The sequence below is a fragment of the Marmota marmota genome, unplaced genomic scaffold (genome assembly GCF_001458135.2).
Source record: "Marmota marmota marmota unplaced genomic scaffold, marMar, whole genome shotgun sequence".
Lineage (NCBI taxonomy): Eukaryota > Metazoa > Chordata > Mammalia > Rodentia > Sciuridae > Marmota > Marmota marmota.
In genome coordinates, this window is record NW_026000026.1 from 67,433,648 (window position 1) to 67,461,596 (window position 27,949).

The window sequence follows — 27,949 nt, forward strand, 5'->3', positions numbered from 1 at the left end:
ATTGAAATAGGTGAAAGACAATTGCTATTTAAATTTCTTTTTTAATTAATGAATGCCATTTTATTAATTTTCATATGAATATTATCCACTTACAATTATTATTCTTTAAAAATCTGTCTGTTCATATTCTTTGCCTAGATTTCTACTGATTTACTTTATTCACTGGTAAATACTCTACACTAAAAATAAGGACCTATTGTCTAAACCATGATTTGCCTTTCCATTTGGATAACTGTTTTCCTTTTTTCATTTGCTGAACAGACATTTAAATTTTATACAAATTAATTATACTCGTCCTCTGATTCCTTAAATGGTTTTTAACTTTGCTGTTAGTCTTTCAAAGTTTCCAGTCCACTCTAAAAATATTCACCTGATATTTTCTTTCAGTATTTAATTTTTTAAAAAACAAAGAAAAAATACACCATTACAGAATGGAATTTGAGAGTGGGAACTTTTACTGCTTTTTAAAATTTTCTTCCTTAACTGTCTACCCAGAAGTTCTTCTTTTAATACTTCATCCTTTCTCTACTGATGCTGATGGGGATGTGAAATTGTGAGCCGGCACCTTTTCATATTAAAAACACAAACACACATGCACACACGCAGAGCTTCCATACTTCTGCTTTTCCTTTAACAAAATAGTAAATTTAGGACCCGAGACAATCCCATCCTTGAGCCAATCACCCCTAAGGAGCAGAGAAATACTTTTTATTGACATGTCTAGTAACTAATTTGATATTCCTTGTCCAGTTATTTGGTATTAGTACTGGAGTAATACTGGATACAATTAAGAGAATCAACCCAACCTGGCCACCACAACAATTCACTCAAAACGAAGTTGATTATCACTTTAATAAAGATTGAGAACAGTACGTCAGGGTTCTCTTCTGAAAGCCCTCGGAATTCTAAGCGTCCGGTGGGAAAGAAGAGACACAGGAAGAACCCATGCAAGACTCGGTCAGATCTAGGGAGAAACACTCTGCCCCAAGAGCCCATGGAGCTCATGAAAACAGGTAGTAGGGGACTCCACACAAGTCTTCCTCATTCAGCTAGGGGTGGTCCCGATTTTGAATGATAATAGCTGGGATTTAAATACCCTGGGTGATTTAGATGCACAAGTAAAATAAACAGGAAAACTGTTTACAGTCGCTCTGCAGCCTTAGAAAGTAAAATACTTAATTCCTAAGTTCCGGAGGGCGGTTTGTTTTAGTGTGTGAGGGGGAGGGAGGTTCTCGATTTTCACTTGAACTTTCCTAACGCTCGTTCTGGTGGTCCAAAGCGACATTGTTTCACTGGGGGAACCCAAATCTTTCAACTGATTTTTCCCCAAAGCCAAAAAAGCGGTAGACAAAGCTAGTAGGAACGTATTAACAGCTTTAACTTATACCAGCCCCCTGGGGACTGGCGAGGTACCAGAAGTGTGAGAAAAGACATCCCGGGGATAGGTGCTTGCGAGACATTTCTGGCCAACAGCTAAGCGGCTTAGCTGTAGGGGAGCGCAGTCTTCCCCCTCGAAGAAACATCTTTGACTTCCTCCCATCCAGGCCGCATCTTTTTGATACGGTCTTTAACTCCACTTGCAACCTCCTCCCAATAGAAGACAATTTTGAGGATCGTCTCGAGGTTGCTTCCGTGTTTCCCTAGCAACCGTGCTATAAAGATGGCAGGAAGAGCTATGATCACGTGCTCCAGGAACTTCCGTGTTACCGTCGTGACTTCCGGTTGTCAGAATTCCCCCAGACGCAGCGGCTGCCGGGGAAGGGGAATTGTGCGGCCCTAGGTCGCCGTTGCCCGGGTGGTGGTGGTGGGCTCCGGGTGGGCTCACTTCATTCAGCCCCTGCTGCGATGCATCCGCGGCGCCCGGACGGATTCGATGGCCTGGGCTACCGGGGTGGTGGCCGGGACGAGCAGGGATTTGGTGGCGCTTTCCCTGCCAGGTCCTTCACCTCCGGGTCGGACCTAGGCCACTGGGTGACTACTCCCCCAGACATCCCCGGCAGCCGCAACCTGCACTGGGGAGAGAAAAGCCCGCCCTACGGCGTGCCCTCCGCCTCCACCCCGCACGAGGGCCCGGCGGAGGAACCCTTTCCCGGCGGCTGCAGTACCAGCGTGCAGGGGCAAAGCACTGGTGAGGGGCGTCGCGCCAGAGGCCCGGGCGGGTGGATGGGTTGGCTGAGCGGTGCGATAAGCCCGCAGACCCCGGAAACTGTGCAGAGGCTCCCGCCCCGGTGCCTTCTTGGCCTATCGCGCTGCACACCCTCTGCCCTCTTTTCGTCCTCTGTTCATGAAGTGAGCCTCCTCCCTCTTAACGCATTCGTTTTCTCCGGGATCACCTCCAAAAAAGACATCTGCCTTAGCTATAGGGTGCATAGTAGGAAATTTTAGGGGTTGTGCCAATGATCTGAATCAAGGAAGAAAGGAATTTGGTTATTTGTTGTTACTTAATTCACTTTGGCAGCTTTTATTATTTTTTTTCTTGATTTAATTAATGGCTTTAGTTGTAGCTTTGTGTTCCAGAAAGAGAAGCTTTTCACAATTGTCAAATTAGGGTTAAGGCTAGCTCTGCCACTCATAAACTGGACTTCTTTTTTAATATCTGGAAGACTTAGTTTTTCTCATCTCTAAGACTTGTAGAATACCTGATAGGGTGTTTTACAAGTTTTGAGATGACTTGCATAAGGTCTAGCAGGATATGGAACACATAGTAGTTAATACAGTATCCATTTTCTTCCTTTACCCTTTTCATCATGGGAGATCTATTTGTTTTTCAGATCTCTAGTCTAGAAATTTTCCTTCCTGTAATTTTCCTTTTTCCTGCTTTCTTGGTGTAAAAAATCCACTTAAGAGTTAGAAACATTGATACAATTACATGATAAAACTTTGGAGTCAAAAGACATTTATTCTTTGCAGGAAGTAAAGTGAGAGGTATTTTTGACTGCAACACTGCATGATCCAGATATTTTCAACATCCATTTTATTCATAAAATGTAAATATATTTCATTCCATTCACCTGGAATTATTAGGATAACATATTAATTATATTCTCACATATTAAAAATATTCTGCACATTAGCCTTATACTAATTTCCTTGACTATTTTATTTGTTTTAACTGGAAAAAAACTTGAATGATTTGTTTAATAAGCTAATGAAGATGTGATGAAAGATCAGTGACATAAAATTTACTTTTTGACTCCTACCTAATTTTCTTTCCAATGTGTCCTGCTAGTTCCACAAAAATACTGCAAAGCTTTTGTAAGTTATAAATTAAGTAATTCAAAATCTATATATAGTTGTTACAGTTATCTTTTTGGGTAGTAAAGTTTGTTTTATCTTTTCCTAAGTTATGTCTTGATGGCTAAAATGGGGAGAAGCTTGTTATCAAAAGCAGGCGTTTATTTTGCAGCTGTTACTGGAAGGTAAGTGTAATTTTATGAGAAGGACAGCCACCTGAAAAACTTACACAGTTATCAGCAGGTTTATACCTTCCTAACCCCTTCCAGAAAATGTGGCATTTTCTCTTAAAGGAAATATAGAGGATGCGTTATGTACCTTAAAAGGGTAGAAGCTGAAATGAGGAAACCATCCTTAACATGGCAAATGAAGTGTTTTTGACTAACTTTCAAGGTGATGCATTTTCCCCAAGAATGGGGTTGTTTGTCCTTCTCACTTAAAGGAATAGGGTCAGCGTTGCTTCATTTGAAAGAGCAGAGTCTGGGAGGGGATGATAATTATTGTTTTTAAGTATTGTATTATAGCTGATATTAAATGTCAGGTCCTCTGGGTTTGTGATAGTTTACCTTTATAAATTTTGTGTTCTTTAGGTAAAAGAAAAACTTTTTTCTTTTTTGACATATACATAGTAATGTTTCCAGCTGTGAACTTCTGGAGTAACATTACAGAAATGCCATTAGAAATAGCACATATGTACAGTTACTAACCTATCACAGAGAATGAATTAAACAGCTACTCTCAAACTAAAATTTTAGGTTACAGGAGAAGATAGCTGTATTTATCCATTTTGGTGACCTAAGTACTCTTTCAAATTGATAATTTTGAGATGCTTTGCTTGAAAAGAAATGGTCTAAGAAAGTACTCTAGATCAGTAACAGTGAATAACTAGTTTTTACATCTTGAGAAGTCAAGTTGTTTGTGTATGAGGACCATCCATAAATGATATTTTAATTGATTGAAGTCAGAAGTTAAAACTGGTAGTCCATAGGTTCTATCTGCATACAGTTTGACTTGTCCCAAACAATGTTTTAAACTTTTTCAAATAGTTGCCAGGGTAAATACTTAACGATTTGGAAGATTTTTCTAAAATTGAAACTGTCTTTTTGAAAAAAATCACAACTCCGAAACTCTGGACCCTCAGTTGCATGTGGCAACATCATGTGGAGCTAAAAAATAATTGTATCTTTAAGGGGTCACGCCTTGCAACTTGCCACAAGCTCCAGCAGTTCTTCACTTACTCAATTTACCTCCCTGACTCCTATCAGAGTTTGAGTTTGAATAAATGAATAACATGTTAATACAGGAAAATATATTTGTTTTTATAGTAAATCTCAATATTGGTTATGAGTAATCTTATTCTTTTTATTTTAGAACAGTTGAATAGATTTGCTGGATTTGGTATTGGACTTGCAAGGTAATATTTTATAAGTTTTTAATTTATAATATTAAATGATTAGTATTTCTCCTTTATAGTTTCTCTTTAGAGCAGCAGATTAAATCTTCAGTAATATTTTGCAGAAAAAAATTTTATTTAAAATCTATAACATGGTTTTTTCCCAGTAAGTATAGAAGCTAGTCAGTCGTTCAGCTTCTAAGTACAAAATAATTTTCTAATGACTATTTTAACAATTTTCATGGATCTATAAAAAGAATAGAATCAAATGTAAACTTAACTCCCACCCTATCAAAAAAAAAATTTGTGCATTGAACTTTTTCTCTAAACATTTGAATGCTACCAAGGTATTTAGTGGCATAGAACCTAGATTTTATCTATAATCACCATTTGGGAATCAGCTTTACATTTTATTTGTAATAATCATTTTATTTAAGGAAATTATCAGTCTCAATCATTGTGATTTTTAGTGAATACCAGTTTCATAAATACTGGATTTGCATTAGGCTTACATTTCTTGCCAGAATGACTTTCATTATTAAAAACATTTTAACCAAGAAAAAATACCTTATTGAATAATTGAACCTAAGGCTGTTAATGTCTGTATAAGTAAAATCTGTGTTTTTCATTCTTTTCCAGCCTTATTCTTTCTACTTAAAGTTTAGTACATATAAAATAGTGTTAATTCCACATGCAATTATGTTTGTTTGTGTGCATGTATGTATATGTCAAAGCTTAAGCCCACTGGTATAATTATTTTGCAGGGAATATTTTCAGAAGAAATATTTGATACATAAAATACCAATTAAAATGGTCATTAAAATATTATAAATTAAATGCCGAGTACGTTAAAATCAAAACCTTAGAATGAGATTTATGAAGAACAGATGGCTCTGCCGAAAGAACTATTCATAAGATATTTTCTGAAAGAAATTGAAATTAAACAGTATGGCATTTTCCATGTCAAGCATACAGAGATCTATTTTCATCTTCATACTAAAGATATTAATATTATGTATTGTATCCCTTATTTAGCACTTTGCAGATCTGGTTTTCATTCATTATATTGAATTTTGTTATTGATAGAATCATTTGCAAATATATCTAGATATTTCTAAAATGCTTTAATTTTAAGAATCAAGAACATAAATAATGTGTGATCCTGAAGGCAAGAATAATTTCACATATGTGTATACATGTCTAAAAATATGTATAAATAAAATTTGTATGTAAACACATATGCATAAATTACTTTTATGTAGTCTCTTTACAGAAAATGTACTGGCCCATCCTTGCATTGTTCTACGCCGCCAATGTCAGGTAAATGTGATTTCCATGACCTACTGAGACAATTCTAATCCTGATAGAAAGTGCAGAATTCAGATAAATGACATGAAATCATGTAATTATTATTCTGTGTAAAATGTTCCAAAATTTGTAAAATAGCAATTCTCAAAATATTTTTCTCAAAACCTCTTTTTTTAAATCTTAAAAAATTATTAAGAATCCTAAAGAACTTTGGTTTATGTGGGTTGTATTTGTCAATATTTACCATTTCAGAAATTAAATCTGGGAAAATTTTACTGTTCTTAATTCATCAAAATAATAAATTTAATAAATAGTATCATAAATGCTATATTTATGAAAAGTAATTATGTTTCTGAAAATGTCTTTAATGTCAGGCATAATAGGAGTTAGGTGGTTTTCACCTTGTTCCACAGTCAATCAGTTGCAATGGTCTGTTTTAAAAGTAATAAGAAGGTCCAACATTGTGCACACATATCATTAAAAACAGAGTGGTATTTTATATCCTGTACAGATAATCCTGGACGTTCTTTGAAATTAAATCAAAACTCATCAAGTGGTAGTTTCTTAAAGGTTTTTGCATTGTGAAATCTGAAACCACATAAACTTTATATACTTTGCTACATTAAAAAAAAAAAAATCCACTGCTATATACTGCATCTTGATTGGTTATTTTTACTATGCATGATTTCATATCATCAAACATTGTTTATTTGAAAAATATTGAATCAGTTTTTTATATGCCTTGTAAATATTAGAACCTTTGATTATACAAAAGAAAAAGTCATCTTCTTTAAAAATACTACTTATCAGAAAATCTTCATTTACTATATGCTTTTGTTTGTAGATACAGGTTTCCTAAAAATCTGATTTGCACTTGAAAACCTAAATTTATTGACAACAAATACTGTCATTTGGACTTTTTAAATCAACAAGCTTATTTTATTCATTTCTAAGAGCATATTTGTGCCAAGTATGAATAACTATAGTCTGTCAATGAGGTTTTCAAGTAAAAATGCTTTTCCATGAAAAAAAGTGGCTAGGTCAGCTTGCAGTTCTATCAGATAAGTGCTTTCCCTCATGACAACTATCTTACTTGTTTTATAATATAGTGTATTAATTGGAAAGATGTATACTCAGAGTGAAGATTTCATAAGATTAATCTTATTTTTTTAATGTTTCATCTAGAATATTCTTAAGTCTAGATTGCTTTTTGCTTACTTTTGAGTATGTGGGGTGAAGAATCCAACAAGTACAAAAATATAATTTGATGCTTCTTCCTTGATTCATGCTCAAGAGCTTGCAGTTTTATCCACCAAAGCTTTTGCACCATTAATGAAAATAAAATATTAATGCAGTGGAAAAGGCAAATCATTAAATTTTTGAACTAGTTGATCCTCTGATAGGGTAATGGAGCCCTCAAGGACCAGTGGCTCACACCATGGCAGATGCTGGTATCATATAACTTACCTCCCCTACAATAGTTATCCCCGTATTTGTTTGCTGGTATAATTCAAAACAATATAAATCATTACAAAATTAATGTTTATGCTTAGCGCTGAAAAGTGTGTATAAAGAAATAACTATTTAAATAGCACTGACAGTATGTACCCTAGGACAGTATATTTCTGACATATGTATTTTACATAATGATAGTATTACATTGTGATCCCAGTATATGTTGTTTTGACCCCTTTATCTGATTTCATAGTTTATCCATCAGATTCAATTCTATAGTTTGAAAAATGCTTGTATATAGTTCTAGTGAGTAAGGAAACAAGTGCCAAACAAGAACCCCATTATATAGTCTACCTTACTATGTATATTATGCATTTATCTTCATATTATATTTATATAATCATAGATATTGTTCTTATTGTAGGTTAAAGTTTGTTCAAAAGTCATTTTGCTTTTGTGTAATTTATGGTAACTTAGAATTTAACGTATGTTTATGCTGCAACTCTGTATTTTTCATGGCCTTGTTATTTCTTAACAACATGATAACAGAAAAAATAGTAGTATCTTTTTTACAGGTTAATTACCATGCTCGGCATTATCATCTCACACCATTTACAATCATCAACATTATGTACAGCTTCAATAAAACTCAGGTGAGAATTAGTGTATAGATACTATTAAAACTGTATATAGTTATTTGTATTTGGTAATCATTAATGTAAGAATAATTTTTTTAATATGTTAATGAAAGTAACTCTTATTAGAGTAAAACTGATATAGCTTAGTAATGTTGTCTTTTCAAATCTTCAAAATTTCAGTTAATTCAGCAGAAATACTGCTTAGCAGCAGATAAGTTAAGGTCTCTGCCATCAAGAGAATTATAATTTAGTCATGGAGACAAAAACACAAACAGAAGATTGTGACACAGTAAGATGCAATATTAAAGCCAAGCATGGTGGCACATACCTGTAATCCTAGCTACTTGGGAGACTCAGGCAGGAGGATCACAAGTTTGAGGCCAGCCTCAGCAACTTAGTAAGATTTTGCCTAAAAATAAAGGCTGGGGTGATAGCTCAGTGGTAAAGTACTTGCCTAGCATGGGTGAGGCCTTGGGTTCCATCCTCAGCACCACATAAAAACAAATAAATAAAGGTTAAATTAAAAAAAAAAAAAAAAAGGACTGAGATAGAACATCTCTGGGTTCAATCCCCAGTACAACCAACCAACAGTGCCTCTGATACATCTATTAGATACAAATAGATGTATTGGAGATATAAAATGATATCAGAACATAAAAGAGAGGTGCCTTATCAGAAGTGGGATTAAACACAGGGGAGATGGCTTAGAAAAACTTTGGAGAAAGGGTCTCAGAGTTGTGAACTTATTGTCAATAAGTCTACTTCTGAATGCAGAGGATAGAGAAAAGATTTTATAAGTAGATGTGCCAAGGAGAGGTTATAATATTTGGGAATGAATTTAATGCAATACAACATGAGTTTGGAACAGAGATCAGAGTAAGATGAAAAAGTGCATATGGAAGTAGATAGGATCCAGATCATAGAAGGCCCGAGATGATTTACTTGATCTTAAAATCTGTAGGAATATCATTGAAGATTTTTTATTAGTAACCAAAGTATTTTGAGCAAACTTGGGTTTTTGGCAGTATTCATCAAAATTTAAAATGTTCATGTTCTTTGTCTTAATAATTTAATTTCTAGACACTTTATTCACATAAGTGTATATGGATATGTATAGAAAATGTATGTGTAAGGATGTCATTTTGCCTTTGCATATGGTAAGGTTGGAAATTATTCAATAGCCATTAATAGGTTACCAGTAAAATAATTATGTTTATCTGGTGAATCACCATCTAGCCTTTAAAAATAAGAAAGTAGCTTTGTACTGATACAGAATGATCTCTGGGTTATTTTTTGGGGTTCAAGGTAGTTCTACCTATTAAAAATGAACAAGCTTTAGATAGGGCAAAGGGAAGTGAGGGGGCATGGGAGTAGGACAGATGGTGGAATGAGATGGGCATCATTACCCTAAGTACATATATGAAGACATGAATGGTATGATTCTACTTTGTGTACAACCAGGGATATGAAAAATTGTGTTCTATATGTGTAATGTGAATTGAATTGCATTCTGCTATCATATATCACAAATTAGAATAAATAAAATTTTAAAAATGAACAAAATGAAAACATTTCTGTATGTGTACATACACATAGAGATATGGTTGAATATGTATAAATAATATCTGGTAGATAAGTAATAAACTGCTGCTCAGGTACTAGGATGAAAAAGAAACAAAATTTTCTCCTGCTATCTTTTTAATTTTGCTGTGTTTATAACAACATTTATATAAACATGAAGAAAGGAATATAACTGATGGCATTGTAAAAAGGGGCAAGACTAGAAGCAGTCATTCATTTAAGAAATGGTTTAAGGGTGGAGAAAAGAGCATGCATGAATTTGTAAGAGTAGAATTTACAGAACTTGGCTTATTAGATAAAACAGTGAGAAGAGTGTTATCTGGATAATTATTGAACACTAGGATGATGAAGCTACCATCTAAGGGAGAGGAGAAATACAGCACAGAAAGAGTGGTATGAATGGATACAATCCAGTTTGTAGTTTTATATATTTTGAGTTACCTATGAGTCATCCAATTGGTAGGACTAGTAGGGACTTGAATATATGGATATTAGAGATATGTAATCAATTAATTGATCATAATTGAGTATTTAATTAATTGGAGTGTTCATCTTGGCCTAAACATAGACCATGTAAACATTAAAATAATGTTTGAAATTATGTTTTAATGATGGAAATTAAATTAGTTATAGTTCTCTAATATTTCTAGTAGAATAATACCTATCTAGAAAATATCAGTAAAAGTTTAGTATCAAGTTTGTTAAAGACCTTTTGTGTTTCGTATTAAAGCATTAACAGAAATAACAATAAATTTTGTTCATTTTAGGGACCAAGAGCCCTATGGAAAGGAATGGGAAGTACGTTTATTGTACAGGGAGTCACACTTGGAGCAGAAGGCATAATTAGTGAATTTACACCTTTGCCAAGGTACCTTTTTTTTGGCATTTTCTCAATATTTATTTCATATTAAATTTTAATTAAATATAAAACTTCTGAAAGTACTTTGATCTGAAAACTTATGTGAAGTAACTGAGAATCAGACAATAAAATTGTATTATTAATCATATCTTTTCATTAGTTTGTCATATAAAAAAAAGTTCTTCTTGTTTTAATATCTCTTAAGATATATCTCCCAGCTCTTTCTTTTTTGGGGGATGGGAGTGGGTACTAGGGATTGAATTCAGAAGCATATGCCCACTAAACCACACCCCCAGCCCTGATTTGTATTTTATTTAGAGACAGGGTCTCACTGAGTTACTTAGTACCTCGCCATTGCTGAGGCTGGCTTTGAACTCGATATCCTCCTGCCTCAACCTCCATAGCCACTGGTATTACAGTGTGCACCACCACGCCCATCTCTTCCAGCTCTTTCTGCTGTGTATCAGCAACTAACTGCCAACTAAGGGACAATATGAATATGAAAGCAATTCCCATTCTCGAAATAGCAAGTTTAGTTGGATTGGAGTACATTGTGTGATTCATGCTATAATTAAACCCCTTTCAGAGACTAAGGGATATTTTACTTGGAATTACTGGCAAAGATTTAAAAAAAATAACTGGAATCTTATTTAGATCTTGAATTTTGAATAAGAATTGACTTGGCAGAAAAGGAGGTAATTCCAAGAAAAGGTGACCACATGCCCAGAGCTATAGAGGTTAGATGGCTGGGCAGTAGAAAAATGACCTGTGCTTGGAGTATTGGATGTGTTTGTGGTGGAATATTAAGAAAGGAAACTGTGGTGCTAGATTAAAGTGTGATTATATCCTTGTAATATTTTATTCTGTATGTGATTGGGAATCTAAGAATTAATTTTTTAATATATGTGTTATAATAAAAGCTATTTTCAAGTGATAGTATAAAAAAATGACTAATACAGAGAGACTTGTGCAGAACTATTTTAATAATCTAGGCCAGACTGAGGTGGTTCTGAACTGTGGAACAAAACAGAAAGCAGTGAGTTAAATGGACATTTCTGAAGTTTAATTGATGATAATTAATGTTAGATTGAGAATGGAGGTATGAGAGAGTAAATCATCAACAGTGATTGAGATGTCTATATAGGCAGTGTTAACTAAGATGGGAACTTCATTAAGAAGAATAAACTGGAGTGGGAAAGTAGATATGAAATTTAATTTTGAATAAACAAAGTTTGAGATTCTTTCAAAACATCTAGGGAACATATCTAATAGGTGATTGCCTGTGGATGAGAATTGTACAGAAAATTTGAAGTGATGACATAACTTCAAGTGTGTGGCATAAAAATTGCATTCGAAACATTAGAATGGGTGTGTTTTACCTGAGGTGAATTAGGGTGTAAGTCACCTAAATTGTAGACTAAATGACATTAAGTAGACCAAAGACAGAATCTCAAGCAATTTATGTGTGTGTATATGTGTATTGTGCTCATGTGTGTGGTTGTATGTGATGAGAGATAATAGAGGATTAAAGAAATTAAGAACATGTGCGGGGTCTCTTTATGAAACCAGTTCCGAGATTATTGGTGAAAGAAAGATAAGCATTGGAGTCATGGTAAAAAAAAGCATGAGAATAGTAATGTGCAGTTGAACACTCTCAGTAATGGGTAACCAGGGAATCTTATGAAGAATATATGAAAGGAATGTCAACAGATGATGTTTGAAATCATAAATTTGTTAGGTGCATACTCATACAGAACACCTCTAATGCTACATCAGTCCACCCGTGGCATTAAAGGTTTCAAAAGGCTCATTAATCCAAAGTTAGCCCTTAGGTTAAATTTTTTGGATTGTCAAGAATGTAAGGCAATTTAATGCATAGCCACTAGTATATCACAGACTTTGGATTTAATCTTTGTAGGAAAGGAAATGATAGAAACTGATATCAGGCTTTTTCCCAGTGTGATTACTTTCAATGAACATCATAATCTTGAAGTTCTTTAATACAGCTTTGCTAAAAGGTTAGGGACAAAACAAAGATTAAAAAGGTTAGAAAGATTTGGCCACCTAAAGGTTTTCTTGTCTCATACTTAAAAGACTGAGTGTCTGCTCTTGACTAACCATGTTCACCTTAATTGCTTTTTATATCACAAGATGAGTTCAAAAGTAAGTTCTTGTAGGAAAATATTCTTGAGGTTCTCTCATAGACACTAAAATTCTTTAAAAATTTAACGAAACACAGGAAGTTCAACTTAGTAAAGTAGGAAAATCAGCCCTTGCAGTCAGAGAGCTATTGGTTCGGGTCCTGGCAGCCTCACATTTTACTTCTAAGACCTTAGGCAAGTAATGCTCCTTCTCTAAAGCTGAGGTGAAAAGTCACATTGACTTCAGGTGAAAGGGAAGGAAAAAGAGAAATGGAAATGGGGAAGCATAGAATTTTATAAAATTTTGTCATTTTTCCTAGTCAGTAAATATATAGACCTGTCAGTTGTATGAGAATGTATTTTCATCATTTTGAATCTTACTAAAGAAGATATGAAAAGTTACCTTTCATGTATTGTTCTACCTAGAAATTTTGTTGAAAATTCCACTATTAATTCATTTATTTATTTACCTAATAATTCTTAGTGCCTACTATGTGCCAAGTTCTGTTCTAGAAATCAGATTGACAATGAGGAAAAGAAACCAAAGGTACCTTTTACTGAACTCAGTATCCAGTATAAGAACATGTGTTAAGTAAAATAGTCACACTAATCAAATAAATTATTATAAATTGAATTTTTTTCTCTGGAGGAAAGAGGGTGTGGGTCTGTGAGAATAGGTTAGAAACAGCTTTACACTTATGAAGAACTCTGAATGTGTGTAGGAGAGACAGACCAGTTTGTCTAAAAATGCTGTGGCAGTGAGAAGCATGGAGAATTCAGGTAATTGAGAGAAGATTCATGTGGCTGGAGGCCAAAGGGCAAGGTAGAGAGTGGTGTGAGAGAACACTGCAGAAGTAGGTGGGTGCCAGAACATGCATGGCTTTGTAAGTGACTTTAAGAATACTGAAGAGTTGGGCTGGGGTTTTGGCTCAGTAGTAGAGCGCTTGCCTAGCACATGAGAGGCCCTGGGTTTGATCTTCAGCACCACATAAAAATAAATAAGTAAAGGTATTGTGTCCAACTACAACTAAAAAATAAATGTTTTTTTAAAAAATAAATAAATAAATAAATAAATAAATAAAACTACTAAAGAGTAAGGTCAGTGACTTCAGATTTATATTTTCAAAGAATCATCAGAGCTGTAGACTATAAGATTGTAGAAGGACCAAAGTGAATAAAAGGAGACATTTTAGTATGCTATAACAGTAATCAGGGTGACGAATTATATTATCTAGGACCAGGTTGGTATTTTTTGAGATGGACATTAAGTGGACAGATTTGAAAGATACTCAGGTAAAATTGATGGACCTTGTTGATGGTTGAAGAATGGTTGATGAAAGAAAAGGCAATATTAAGGGTATCTTCTAGAATTTTGGTTTGCATAACCAACTGGATGTCATGAGAGAAACTATTTTCTGAAGTGTGTAAATATTTTTTATTACTCCTCTTCCTCCTTACAGGCTTGATCTTTCTTGGGGAAAAGCAGGGTTGTGACAAAAACAGTCAGCAAAGCAAATAACTTAGAGCAATTAACAGAAGTTACCACATGAGAAGGATGAATTATGAGTCTCCTAGACTGAGGTTTCTTAAATATACATGGTTATTAGAACAGATGTGACAGTAGGAATTCACTAGTTTTTAGGGTCTCTTTTTCTTTAAATACTGTTTATGGTCACATCACAGAGAAAACAGATCTCTAGTACATACAAAGTCATCAAGTTTATAGTTCCTCGGTAGCATTACTTTTTTTTAAGACAATTAATGTAGGATCATCAGTGATCTCTTTATCTATTACCAGACCCCTCTCAATCCTCCTGGAACCTCCCCTAGTTGGAATGAGTAGTTAGACTATATGTTGTTCTGTTCTAAAGGATCATTCATTTTATTTACATATGTTTTTCTCTTATAATTAACATGAGGTGGGAAGATTCTGTAACCAGGTTTATCTGTATAGGTCAGTTTCTTACAAATCACAAGTCAAACTCCAACTTAACTTTGATTCATCTCACATTTGTGGTTGCAAACATAAACATCTTGCAGCTTACTCCCGATAATTCCTCTGAATTCACTTTTTAAATATGAAATCTTCCTTAAATTCAGTTGATTCCTTTCTGATTAATGGTTCTCAAGTAGGAACACTAAGAGTATAAATCTGAAAGAAAAATTTAAATATGATTTTGCTCAAGTTCAGTTCATTTTTAGGTCCAGGTAGAATTTTCAGTAGGCAGTGTTAATAAGGCTGGCATACAGTGGTGAAGTTGTAACTGAAGGTAAATAAATTTGGTAGCCTTTGAAGCTATAATCTTGGGGAGAGTGCCTAGTACAACAAATGGAGTGAGAAAAACAGAGGGCATGACCCTTTAGGAACTCCAGTAATAGGTGGCTGTGTTAAGAAAGATATCCTTTAAAGAGAAAAAAGGGATAGAAACCAAGTGATGACAAGCAAAGAGTGCTTTAAGGATAACAGAGGAATATGTGTACCTCATCACTTCTGAAATGTCAGATTAAGGTACAGACTTGAAAACAATCATTAGATTTAGTGCCTCAAAGGTTATTGACCTTGACAAGAACTGCTTTTGTAAGATAATAGGGTAGAAACTAATCTGGAGTGGTTTTTAAAGGTGAGCGTGAAGTTAGGTAGGACAAGGAAATAACAAATTTAGAAAGTGAAGAGATGAAAAGAGATAATTGGAAGATGAGGGGTTTGGATTGGGTTGAAGAAACACTTTTTCTTTTGAAGAGAACAGGTATTTAACCATATAAAAATTAAAGTCTACTAAGATTCTAGATTCTAGTTATTTAGAATTCTCTTTTATGTATTGAGTATACATAGGAATGTATACATATATACATATATATGTGTACTCAATACATATATATAAGAGAGAGATAAGGTAACTAGTCTAATAAATTTTAATTTGATGCCCATTTGCAAGGGTAGATTTTGTGTGAAAATAGTAAGTTAACATATACATGTTTTGCAATAATGAAATTAAAAAGGCTTAATGTAAATAAAATGAATGATCCTTTAGGATAGAACAACACATAGTCTAACTTCTCATTCCAACTAGGGGAAGGTTCCCTGAGGATTGAGAAGGGTCTGGTAGTAGATAAAGAGATCATTGATGATCCTAGATAATTGTCTTTAAAAAGTAATGCTACTGAGGAACTATAAGCTTAGTGACTTTGTATGTACTAGAGATCTGTTTTTCTCTGTAATGTGGTCATAAAGTTTTTTGTTTACCCTTTTGCCTAAAACAAATATGCTAATTTAAATTTCTAGATCAATAAGTTGCATTTTATAAACTAATAGGAAACATATAAGGAAGAGTCTCAGTTTTTTTTTTCTTTTAATATTGGGTCCTAAATATCCTGTTCCTCTCATTTACTTTAATAATCTTAAGAATAGTAATAATTACATTGTATTTAAAAGAAATAGTCCAGTCTTTACAGAGACAAAGTCACAGATCTATCTGTACACGGTGTTTATGAGTTTCATACCTAAAATCAACATTATAATAAGTAACCTGTGGTAATACTTTGAGTCCATAACCGTAATAACAGCATCAAAATGGTTTATAGAGCAAGGAGCATATTTTGTTTGTAGTAATAAAGTAATTGTCAGTAAGTTGGGAGGCCTAATCCAGGTTTTATATTTTGTAACTTAATCATTGAATATTCTTTTAGCTATGTTTCCTATGTTTTTCAGGGCAAATAAGTATCGCAGTATTGATTTGATCAGTGTTTGACCCAGAGGTTTCTCTGAGGTTTTAGAAATTAGTGTTGGTTATCTTGTTGTCTAAAAGTCTCTGCAGACATTCTAATCTCAGAAAATTGTGAAAAAGTGTGGTACTACTCATGCTGTAATTGTACTGTTTGTTTTTAGAGCACTTACCTTTTTAGTAAGTGCTTACCTTTTTAATTTAGGTAAGCAGTTACCTTTTTAACTTTCTTTGTCTTTTTAATATGTTTATTCCTTTCCCTCCATAAAATTTTTCTATTTATCCATTTCAAATAGAAGGCATTTTTCTAAATTCTTGATGGTCATGGTAGAATGATACCAGTTCCTTGTAGCAGCAAGTCTCATCTATATACTTCTTTCTATCATTTATTCTCCCCCTTACCTATTTTTCTGTTCTTCCCTTTTGTATCTTCTCTATCTGAATTTTCTATTTTTCTGTTATCTTATTTACCTTCTCACTTATTCTCTGTGATTTCTCTCCTTTTTTACCTTTCTTTTAATAGAACTTTCACCCATTTTCCCCTTCTGTTCTATTCTAATTTAGCTTTCTTTTCTTTCTCCCTACTCCCCTCTGGTTTCCAAAGGTATCCAGAATAGCAGGAAGCACCATAGTCCTAGGTATCGGTTCCAGATCTGACATATGACCAATCTCTTGTGATCATGTCTTTAATTTTTCTAATCAGTAAAATAGATGGAACCATATGTGTCTGCTTACCTCACAGGATTCCTCCTATGTGAAGTGAGATGAGAGGAAGTTGAGGCAGACAGTACAGACTTATCATGTCATAGAGACTAGGGTTTAGAAGCTAGTTCCATACTAACCAGTTGCTAAGTTATAAACTCTCTCTGATTCTGTTTCCTCATATAGTCAATGGAGATAATAGTGAGGATTAGAAAGGATTCATGCAGAGCACTTTGTGTAGCACCTAACATAGTAGGTGTGCAAAAAGATAGTGGAACTTAGTAATAGTCACAAAACTAATGTCATTGTAATAATAGAAATTAGGTGCTGTGCAGAATGTCATGTGTCATCCTGCATTAGTTACTTTTATTTCTTTTTAAAATTTATTTCCTTCCTTTTTCTGTTCCTTGTTTCCCTTCCCATTCCTCATATACTGTCTTTTATAAAACCTATCATTTTCATTTTTTCTTTAGTTTCTCAATATGTTTATTTTGGTAGCCAGTTATACCTTTTCTCTTCTGTCAGCACATACAAAAACGCTTTGCATGTTTTCTCTTTTTGAACCACCACAATTATTTTAAGTCTTTTTCAGAAAGAAAAATCTTATTAGGATATATTTCTTTTACAGATTAAAAAAATTAGAAATTAATTGCCTTTTGAAAATTAGGCTAAATCAAATATTGTAAAAACATGGCTTTTGTTTTATTTAAATTTATTTTTACTTTTTAGGGAGATTTCACATAAATGGAATCCCAAACAAATAGGTGAACACCTTCTACTGAAATCGTAAGTATTGAAAATGGAATTTTTCTTGAAAATTTCCATTAATGTTTATAGTGTTAGAACTGAAAGATATTTTTAATAAATGTAGCAAAGGAAATTGGAGAATTGAAATCTTTATGGGAGTAGATATTCAAAGAACAAGTAATATAGAGTTTAGAAATAAAATCTTGACGTACATGTGATCTTTAATAAAATAGTACTTACTAATTTGCCAGGCTAGAATCACAGCCTAATTTTTCTCTTGTTCCTAGGAAGTTAGCAAAGACCTTTAATTTGTTTAACCCAAATTTGTAAGAAAAATATTACAGGTTGAGCATCCCTAATTAAAATATCTGAAGTCTGAAATGCTTCATTATCTGAAATTTTTGAGCACCAGTATGACACCCCAAATGTCATGAATTATTCTACACCTGATCTCATGTGACAGCTCACAGTCAAAATGCAGGCACACTAAAAAAAAAAAATCATATATGGTTATAAGGTGTATATAAAACATAAATTAACTTTGTGTTTAGACGTGGGTCCCATCTTTGAGATATTCCTTATGTATATGCAAATACACAAAAATCTGAAAAATATTCAAAATCTGAAACATTTCTGATCTTAAGCACTTCTGACAAGGGGTATTCAACCTGTATTTTATTGTTAAGCAGAAGATAAAAATTGATCTGTATAGTGATGATGAGCAAACTCAAAATCTTAGTGACATTGAAATGTAGTCCTAAAGGCACTTGGTAATTTTACAGCAGTAATCATTTTTGTAGATTAGAATTTTACTCTTCACTTTTTAATTTTTTTTGAAGATTGTGAATTGGAAATTCCCCAGCTTGCTGGCTCCCTCTATGGGACATTCCAGCACATTATTACTTAGTGCTGTTCCATTCACCTTGAAAACCACTACTTACCAGGACCTGGCCCATAAGGGTTAGGTAAGTCCCACTTCGATATGATTTTAGATAACTATATTTTGCAGGCTTGCAAAGTTGTAATAATATTTAAGATTAAATACTGGTGATAGGTAACAACTTTGCAAAGCTGTACAATATTGCTTTTTAATACTAAAAGGGGACTTCACTCACCATCAAAGGCTAGCTTAGCTCTGCTGAATGGGAAATCTGGGGATAGATAATGATAATAGGATAATAACAAAAAAGTATACTGTTTACTGTCACTGAAAAGGCAAGCCATGGAATGGAGCCCTCATCCTAAATTTTAAGTATCAGATTTATAAGGTCCAAAAACTAAATCATAAATGAGCCAATATTTTATTGGTTTAAAATAAAATATTTTTCTTTGCAGGCTGTCCTTGTTGTTATTGATACCTTTTTTTCATTTCTGTTGAATAAAGCATCCTGTAACAGGTTTCTGAAGTTAATATTTTTAGGCCAAAAGAATTAATAGTTGAAAACTTTAAATATAAATTAGCTGGTATGTTAAAGTAGTTATTTAAAATTTTAATATAAATGTCTTGTTTCAGTACGCTGATTAATTTGTTTTAATTTCTACAGCCTAACTTATATGGTGGCAATGCCTTTTTATTCAGCAAGTTTAATTGAAACTGTACAGGTGAGCTATTCTCGTATTGTCATTTTTATTAACTATTTTGGGAATACTAAATATATTGTGTATGATTGTTTAGCAAAAAAAATTAAGATGGTATCCTTTAAAAATTATTTATTCACAGATACCACACATGTATCACATATTCCTGCTAAGTGTATTTCCATTACAAACTTAGGTCTGCTTGTAGTTTTAATTATTTTTCTTCCTTCCATAGGCAGCTAGCTATGATCTTTATTCATACATTTAAAAACTCAACCTATAATTTGCTCTGAATACAAAAATTCTATAAATTTTAAGCCCTATGTACAACTCAAGGTAGTTACAGTTTATCAAAAGGCAGCATGTTATCTGAGCATAAGAATAATGAACAATAACCTTAACAGTGATAAGGTGGTCTCCATAAGTAGTTTACTAATAGCATTTCTTTTTAAATATGGCTTTTAAGAAACATTTAATACTGTTGGTGTGATAGGTACTACAAAGCTTAAGTAATTTTCTAACATTTTGTTCTCCTTGCTTGTTTTACTATTTCCAACCACATGGTGGCGCTTAGAGTACATTGAATTAAATGTCATACACTTTCTCACTATGCCTTCCCTACTAGGTAAGATGAAGTTAGTCTTAACATCACTTTTACATAAAATACAGCTCTTTCAACACTTGTCTTCTATTTCCAACATCTGGTCCTCTAGCATATTTTTTCCCTCAGTATGTATGAGTGCCTCCTCTCCATAAAACTCCTACTGGATAAGCCTTTCCTCTTCTAATTATTCTTTTCCTCTTGGTTTCTTTTCTGACACAGTAGTTAATGTTTGATGTTTGTTTTCGTTAAAACTAACTTCACCTAACTGAAATTAACACCTTGTAACCCAAGCATATTTCCATTTCCTCTTGCATTTAGCATTGTATTGAATAAATGGCATAACCTTTCAGATAAATGAGAAAATCTGTAGAGTTTATAAAGATATCCTCACAATAGCCGGAAGTTAATTATTTAAGTAAAACAACTAAGCAATAAAATATATTTTGGGAAAACAAGTTTTAACTTGGAACAGACTCATGTTAGAATCACACTATTCTACTTAAATTAGGTCTGTGACTTTAGAAAATTTTTTGACCTTTTAAAATCTTAATCTTCTCATCCATTAAAGTGGGAATCATATTTTAATAACTGAATTTTAAAAATTAAATGCCCAGTATTTATATAAATGGCCAGCTCACAATATGATAGTTTTTCTTGTGTTTTTTTAACCCCATATCCTCCTCTACCCCTTGTGCTTTCTTCTCCATGTCCACTTGTTGCTCCCCTTTTGACTCCTTTTATCTGCTTTTCTAGAATTGTTCTTTTAGTATCTTCTTTTCTATTGTTTCTATAGTCTTATTTCAAGTTGTCTTTGATGCTTTTTTGTTTTTTACCCTATACTCATTATCCTAAGAGAGCTTGTTCATTCATGTGAATCATTTTAACTTTAACCTGCATCGCAAAATCAACTCATAAATACAATCTTATCATTCCTCTTCTCCCTTTCTATCAATGGGACTTTGTAATTTCACCCTAACTCAAAACTTGAGTTTTAGGGAAACTTTTTTGTTTATATGTTTCTTTCATACTGCATAAGTAATCTGTTATCATGCTTTTCTACTTTAGATATCAACAAGTAGCTAAGATTTGCCCTTTTCTTCCCACAGTATACCATCATTGTCATCTCTCCTTTACTACATATCTAACTTATTACAGTACATTCTTTCTTCCAACTTAAAACTTAATGGTTCTTTGCCTTTGGGAACATTGTTTTCCTTGAAAAATGCATAAGTCTCCTGAAGAGAACCTACTGAAAGCAGTTGTTATCCATATCTTCATTAAGAATTCTTATTCTAGTTCTCTGCATTTTAAAAGTCCTTTTATGTTCATATGCAAGATTAGTGTTTTAAAGTTGCAATACTTATATCCCTCTGCTAATTAAGGATCTATATTGACTCAACTCACCAAGATCAATTTCAGACTTCTCAGCATAGTGTTAAATTAGGATTTGTATTGACTACCTTTTCGTCTTAAGTGCTAAACTTTTTTTAAAAAATTCATCCAAGGGGCTGGGGTTGTGGCTCAGCAGTAGTGCGCTCGCCTGGCATGCATGCAGCCCGGGTTCGATCCTCAGCACTACATACAAACAAAGATGTTGTGTCCGCCGAAAACTAAAAAATAAATATTAAAAAAAAATTTCATCCAATATTTATTGAGTGCTAGCCCCTATCAGATACTATAGTAGACTCTAGGATACAATAGCAAATAAAACAAGACATAAATAATCTGCTCTTATAGCACTTATATGCTTGTTGGGAAGACAGACATAAATAATATGCATATAAAGTATAGTGGATGGGGCTAAGTGTTAAAGCAAAAATAAAGCAAGGTTAGCAAATAGAATGTGTACTGGGTAGGTTGACTTTTAATAGTTTCTAAGGTCAGTGAACATGTCACTGAGAAGATTAAATTTGAGTAAATGTCTAAGGCTGAGAAAAACATAGATGTTTTGCAAAACATTCTGAACAGAGGAAAAGCAAGTGCAAAGACATTCAAGTGGACTTGAATGCATTTGAGGAATAGAAAGGAGGCCAGTATGATTGGTGCTATCTAAACAAGTAGGGAGAGCAGGAATTATGTCTTGAGTGGTTAGAGGCGATATGATCATACAGGACATTGTAGTTCATTGTAATAATTTGGCATTTACTTAAAGAGAAATGGTAGGTTTGAGCAGAACAGTGATGTGATCCAACAAGTCTTTATTAGGATCTCTTTTGCTGTTGTCTTAAAAATAAGGCCTGCGGTTGTGGCTCAGTGGTAGAGCACTTGCCTAGCAAGTGCTAGACACTGGGTTGATTTTCAGCACTGCATATAAATAAATGAATAAAATAAAGGTTCATCAACATCTAAAAATATATTTTAAAAAATATATATTTGAGTGTGAAGGGAGCCAAGGTTAGGAATGGGGAAACAATAGACTAGTAGATTAGGTGAGCTAATTTTATTCTCATGGATTTAAATATCATCTATTTACCAAGGACTCCCACATCTGTATGTTCAACTTGGACCTTTTTCTTGTAAACCCTTTTCCAGTTTGATGCATAACATTTCTGAATTCTTGTTTTCCTCCCCCAAGTTTCTACCAGCAGCATTTCTCAGTTCAATTCAGTAAAAGATAATGCTATTCCTCCAGTACCTCTGGCCAAGAGCCTTGGTAATCTTTGACTCTTATCTTTCATATACCAAATACAACCAATATTTCCTGTTGCCTGTAGTTAAAAAAAAAAAAAAAAAAAAAAAGCCTTTTTGTTTAGTTGTAGATGGACACAATACCTTTATTTTATTTATTTTCATATGGTGCTGAGGATCAAACCCAGTATTTTATACATGCAAGGCGAGTGCTCTGCCACTGAGCCACAATCCCAGTCCCTGTTGCGTATAATTTTAAAACCACAATTGAACTGCCCTACTTCCATTGTTACCTCCTAATCCAATCCACCCTCATTTCTTTGCTGGATGGTTATAATAACTTTTAAACTGGTCTTCCTTTGCCAGTATTATTTTAAAACCTAAATTATATTTATCTTCTGCTTAAAACTAAGCAGTTATCTCCCATCTAACTAGAAGCTCAAATCTATATAGTAGTCTATAAAGCATTATATAGCCCTTGTCTGCCTTTTAACTTCATCTTGTACAGTTCTGTAGTCATTGCTGCAAACAAGTTATCCTTTTAGCTGTTTCTTTTCTGCTTCTTTATAACTCTGTAATTTATATCACAAGCTTATCTTATTTCCCAAATTTTAGTTAAGACTAATATTTATTGAGTGCCTACTTGGTACCAGGTCTTTCATTTATGACAACTCTGTGCATAAAAGGTAGGTAGTAGTGATTTGTACTTTGGTAAACTTAACACCTAGGAGTAGTTAAGTATCTGGACAATGCTTATAACCAGTAAGTAATGAAGGTAGGATTTAATCCCGTGTTTAAGGACTCCTGAGCCCTATATTGCCTCCATAAGCAGATAAGTAGTAGTTGTTGCTTCTGAGTGGGTGCTGAGGAGCCGCTTGAGATTGAAGCAACCAGATGAGTGCATCTATCTCCCCCAGTCTCCCTTCCCCAGGGAATAGTTCCCAACTTCATTGCTGTGAGATTTCATTTGAAGAAAGAATCTAATGCCCAGATAACATTTAAAGTCTGCAGACCATTGATTCCTTCCTTTTTTAGTCAGTATATTAATTTAAAAGGAATCTAGGAAGAATCCCTTTTTTGTAGGAAAATAAGCAAATGTTAAGTTTTAACTTATTTCATCATTTTTATTTCAGAGTGAGATAATTCGAGATAATACTGGGATTTTGGAATGTGTAAAAGAAGGAATTGGAAGAGTGATAGGTTTGGGAGTGCCTCATAGCAAACGACTCCTTCCACTTCTTTCCCTGGTCTTCCCTACGGTGCTGCATGGAGTTCTTCACTACATCATCAGCTCGATCATTCAGAAGTTTGTCCTGCTAATTCTAAAGAGAAAGACTTACAATAACCACTTAGCTGAGAGCACTAGCCCTGTGCAGAGTATGTTGGATGCTTATTTTCCAGAACTTATTGCTAATTTTGCTGCCAGTCTTTGCTCTGACGTTATACTTTACCCTTTGGAAACAGTTTTACACCGCCTTCACATTCAAGGAACACGCACGATAATTGACAATACAGACCTTGGCTACGAAGTACTTCCAATTAATACACAGTATGAGGGAATGAGAGACTGTATCAATACCATAAAGCAGGAGGAAGGAATGCTTGGCTTTTATAAAGGGTTTGGTGCTGTTATAATACAGTACACACTGCATGCAGCTGTCTTACAGATTACCAAAATTATTTACTCAACACTTCTTCAAAATAGCATTTGAGATTTAGGATCTATCACTGGTTAGTATAAAAGACCCAATCTGGATAATTTGCTATGAAATTATGAGGGATAAAAGTGAAATACTGGGGGGAAAATGGACTGGAAAATGAAACTGGTAGAAAAAGCCCATGCTGATTATATTGACACTTTTGTGTTTTTTATTTGTTTGTTTTGTTTTGTTTTAAGGCATAGGTATATATTTTGGATCAAAACTATTGAAACTTGAAAACTTAATAAAAATAACACTTGTAAGAATGAAATTTTAGCTGGTTTAACACTCATGCTAAAGCAAAAATGATACTGGGCAAAAGCAAAAATTTATCTTCAAATATGTAAAGTGAAATTTTATTGAGTTGGATCTATCCTATCTGACCTTAATATTTGTTACAGGTTTATTTTTCCTTCTAGATTGATATTGATATATTGTCCTAATACAGTGTATAATATCAGAAGGTTGTACCTTTAAACAAATAAATTATGTCTTCATTGAATAAGACTAAAGATTAGATTTGGCAATCTGTAAGCAGGAGTTGAAGGGTTTTAAATCGTATTTTCCCTATGTAACTATTTTAGTGGCTGTATATAATATATAAAGCCATTTCTGTACACATATAGAACTTGGAATTTCCTTCATCCCTACAAAATTTTCTACTCATAGGTCAGCTTGTTGCATAAAATACACTTTCTGCTTTAATATCAGTAAAACATCAAAGCCAAGGTACCCAGAAGATTTTAATCAAACATAGCACACTTGTCCGCATCCAAACCCAGTGTTTCAGTGCCAGCAACTTAAAATTTATCATATGTTTATAAAGTTTGGTTTGCTTGTGAATTGTCAGGCTATTTTTAGGGCAACTTTTAAGAAATAATCATGACAACTATTATTCCTTCCATATTTACAAATTGTGTACTCAAAAGGAACCTCATAACTTTCATTTCTGAATGACTTATCTTAAACAAAATTAAAATTTACCTGGGAATTTGTGCCTCTTGCCTACCATTATAGTCATCATTAATTAATGACATCAATTTTTATCTTTCAGTTTTAAAAAAGTTTCATTCTCCAAACAATACATTTAAAGAAAAAAGTAAGATATGCTTATCCCTTTTTATTTAAACTTGTTTGGATGAATACTGAAGAAAAATATACAAACCTTAAAGGAAATTTGTCCTTGTGTTTTATTTTACATTTCAACAAATAAGTAACAGAAAAAAATTGTTAATCAGTTTAATTTTTAAAAGTCTTTCTAAATTTAATTTGGTGATTTAGACTCTGTAGTATCAAATAATATGCATTTGACTAATCCACTATTAAGCATTTTAAAGTTTAATTTCTAAACAAGAATAGTCATCTTTTTTCTATGAACCATGTAGCACTCTAAAGTGCAGTGACTTTGGATGTTGTCCAACCTAGATTTCATACAAACAGATTCATGTTATTTTTAAAATGTCACAGAGATGGTTATGAATAATTTTGGAACACACAAAAAGGATACCCAGGTATGTGAAACAGTGTATAATTAGCGACTCTTTACTAGTGTGTGTGTGTTTACTGAATAACATCAAGTTTTCCATTTTTAAATTCCACTGAGAGGGAAAGTAAACCCCATTGGTCACATTTTCTATTTAATGGTTAATCTTTTAGTTTGTGGCTTACTTTATCCAACCCGTGGGATTTAAATTGTGTTTATTGCTTTTGAAATGCTAAATAATGTTTTATATATTTATAATATATTCAGCTTCCTGAAAACCTCTCATTTTATTAAAATAAGTGGTTTCAAAGAAGATAAATCAGAAAATTTCAATTTTCAGAAATTTTCTAGGACAGAATATAATGGGAATCAAGTATTACTACTAGTGAAAGTCTGTAGAATCCTTCACCTACCTAAAAATCAGGTATTTCAAGATTTATTGAATGTTAGCATGATTATGCAGTTATATAAATTGATTTTGTTAGCATGATTATGCAGTTATACGTTTATTTCATTATTGAGTCATGGCTGATGACCAAACTGCACACATTTCTTTTTTCTGTTTGAAGAAAGAATGCAAATTAACATGAAAACTAAAATGGAATAGTGTTAAATAAAATATTAATTATTTTTTACTGTCTTTTCCAAATTAGTTGAAATATAATCTTTAAAAACCAGTCTGACAGGCATAGTGGTACGTACACACCTATAATCCTAGTTACTCAGGAGGCTTACAGATTTGAGGACAGCCTGGGAAACAATGAGACCTTGTCTTAAAATGAAAAGTACAAGGGACTAGGGATGTAGTTTAGTGGTAGAGCATTCCTGGGTTCAATCCCCAATACTATGGGGAGTGGCGGGGGGGTGGGGGGTGGAAATAAGCATTTAACTGGTCAAGTGTTTTTCAGTGAATTTATAAAAGCACTGTCAGATAAACTCTGCCCCTTTTAAAATATGCTATTTTAAATATGGGTACCAAAATCTAATCTCCATAGCATACATTTCTTAATAGACCAAATTATGTTATTAAATTCAATATTACCAGTAGCATCATGGATAGGATTCTATTAAGTAGTTCTGCAAGCCCACTGGTCCTCTTATTATAAACCAGATTTTGGCCATGGAGCTTGTGATATGATATGCTTCCCTTACATTGCAGGGTTTCTTAATTTGAGTAAAATAGACTGAAAGTGGTAAAATTAAAAACTGGTAAAGATTAACCCATTTTGTGAATTTATGAATTTATTTGCTAAGTTGTATATATAGACCTTCTTAATAACCTTCTCAATTTTATGGGCCCTTAAAAAAAAAATCCTAAATTAATGAAGTTTTACTCAAGCTTCCAGACTTTAGCACTGATATTATAAAATAGTAAAAGCAAGCTAATTTGCAAAGGGTTATGAATGGACTATTAGATACTTTAGTCAGTGCTTTTAGAAACAAAACTGGAAGGGTAAGAGATCCTGCTCACTTGTGCAGATGTGCCTGACTGTTCATAACTGGTTTCAGCTCTGTCTTAGTTGTAACTGCACAAAGTATTCACTTTATTAATTGGGCATAAATGTTTAAATATTTCTATCCAATTATATATCTGTTCAGAAAATAAAGAAGATGCTGATTTGATAAATTGATTTGTCAACCGAGATTGTGGAGGATGTTTTTCCTTAGTGTTCTTATCCATCTTATGGAACAGAAAAGACTGCTGGGTATCGAAAAGTTATCCAAGTTTGAATTTATTTTCAAAACTTATCTAAGCAAATAAAATCCCTTGCACTAGAATTGGAATAATGTTTAATGTTGGCATTTCTGCTTTCTCTTTCAAGTAGTTGTACATAATCTCGCTCTCTCTCCTTTCACCCATCATAAATTGAATGTAATGTGTAATGTCTTTTTTTGGAGCCTTTGAGTATCACTGATATACTAATAAGTTGTGTAGCAGTGTAATAAAAACTTGTAATTTGACAATGAAACTTATGCATTATTACCTCATCTAGAAGAGGTGTTTGTGTCTTTTCTTTTTAATTTGTTTTTGTCTGATTGGCATTTTAAATGTTTTTGGTAGCAAATTGTGTAATATGAAAAGTTCAATAAAATGTTGAAATAACACTAGTCATTTTTCTCTTACTAATGCTAGAGGACTACTCAGGCTGGTAAAAGATAAGTATATTTTAGGTGA

General features: G+C 33.4%; 1 protein-coding gene across 2 annotated transcripts; it reads left to right on the top strand.

The window, feature by feature from the left end:
* Nucleotides 1-1,708: 1,708 nt before the first annotated feature.
* Slc25a46 (solute carrier family 25 member 46) lies at nucleotides 1,709-27,879 on the top strand. Of its 2 annotated transcripts, XM_015484255.2 has the most exons (8): nucleotides 1,709-2,128; nucleotides 4,606-4,648; nucleotides 5,890-5,947; nucleotides 7,966-8,043; nucleotides 10,377-10,477; nucleotides 17,763-17,819; nucleotides 19,325-19,382; nucleotides 23,724-27,879. In XM_015484255.2, the coding sequence occupies exons 1-8, from the start codon at nucleotides 1,846-1,848 to the stop codon at nucleotides 24,300-24,302; spliced, it is 1,257 nt and encodes a 418-aa protein (XP_015339741.1). In that variant the 5' UTR covers nucleotides 1,709-1,845; the 3' UTR covers nucleotides 24,303-27,879. The 2 variants fall into 2 exon arrangements, with proteins under 2 accessions (XP_015339741.1, XP_048667532.1); XM_048811575.1 differs by lacking the exon at nucleotides 1,709-2,128 and having other exon boundaries at nucleotides 7,949-8,043.
* Nucleotides 27,880-27,949: the final 70 nt, after the last annotated feature.

Bases quoted from the DNA above. Each gene is read 5' to 3' on its own strand.
- Slc25a46 (XM_015484255.2), top strand. From the start codon at position 1,846: ATGCATCCGCGGCGCCCGGACGGATTCGATGGCCTGGGCTACCGGGGT. The intron at 2,129-4,605 runs GTGAGGGGCGTC...TTTTTATTTTAG, and splicing joins CGTGCAGGGGCAAAGCACTG to AACAGTTGAATAGATTTGCT. The intron at 5,948-7,965 runs GTAAATGTGATT...TCTTTTTTACAG, and splicing joins TTCTACGCCGCCAATGTCAG to GTTAATTACCATGCTCGGCA.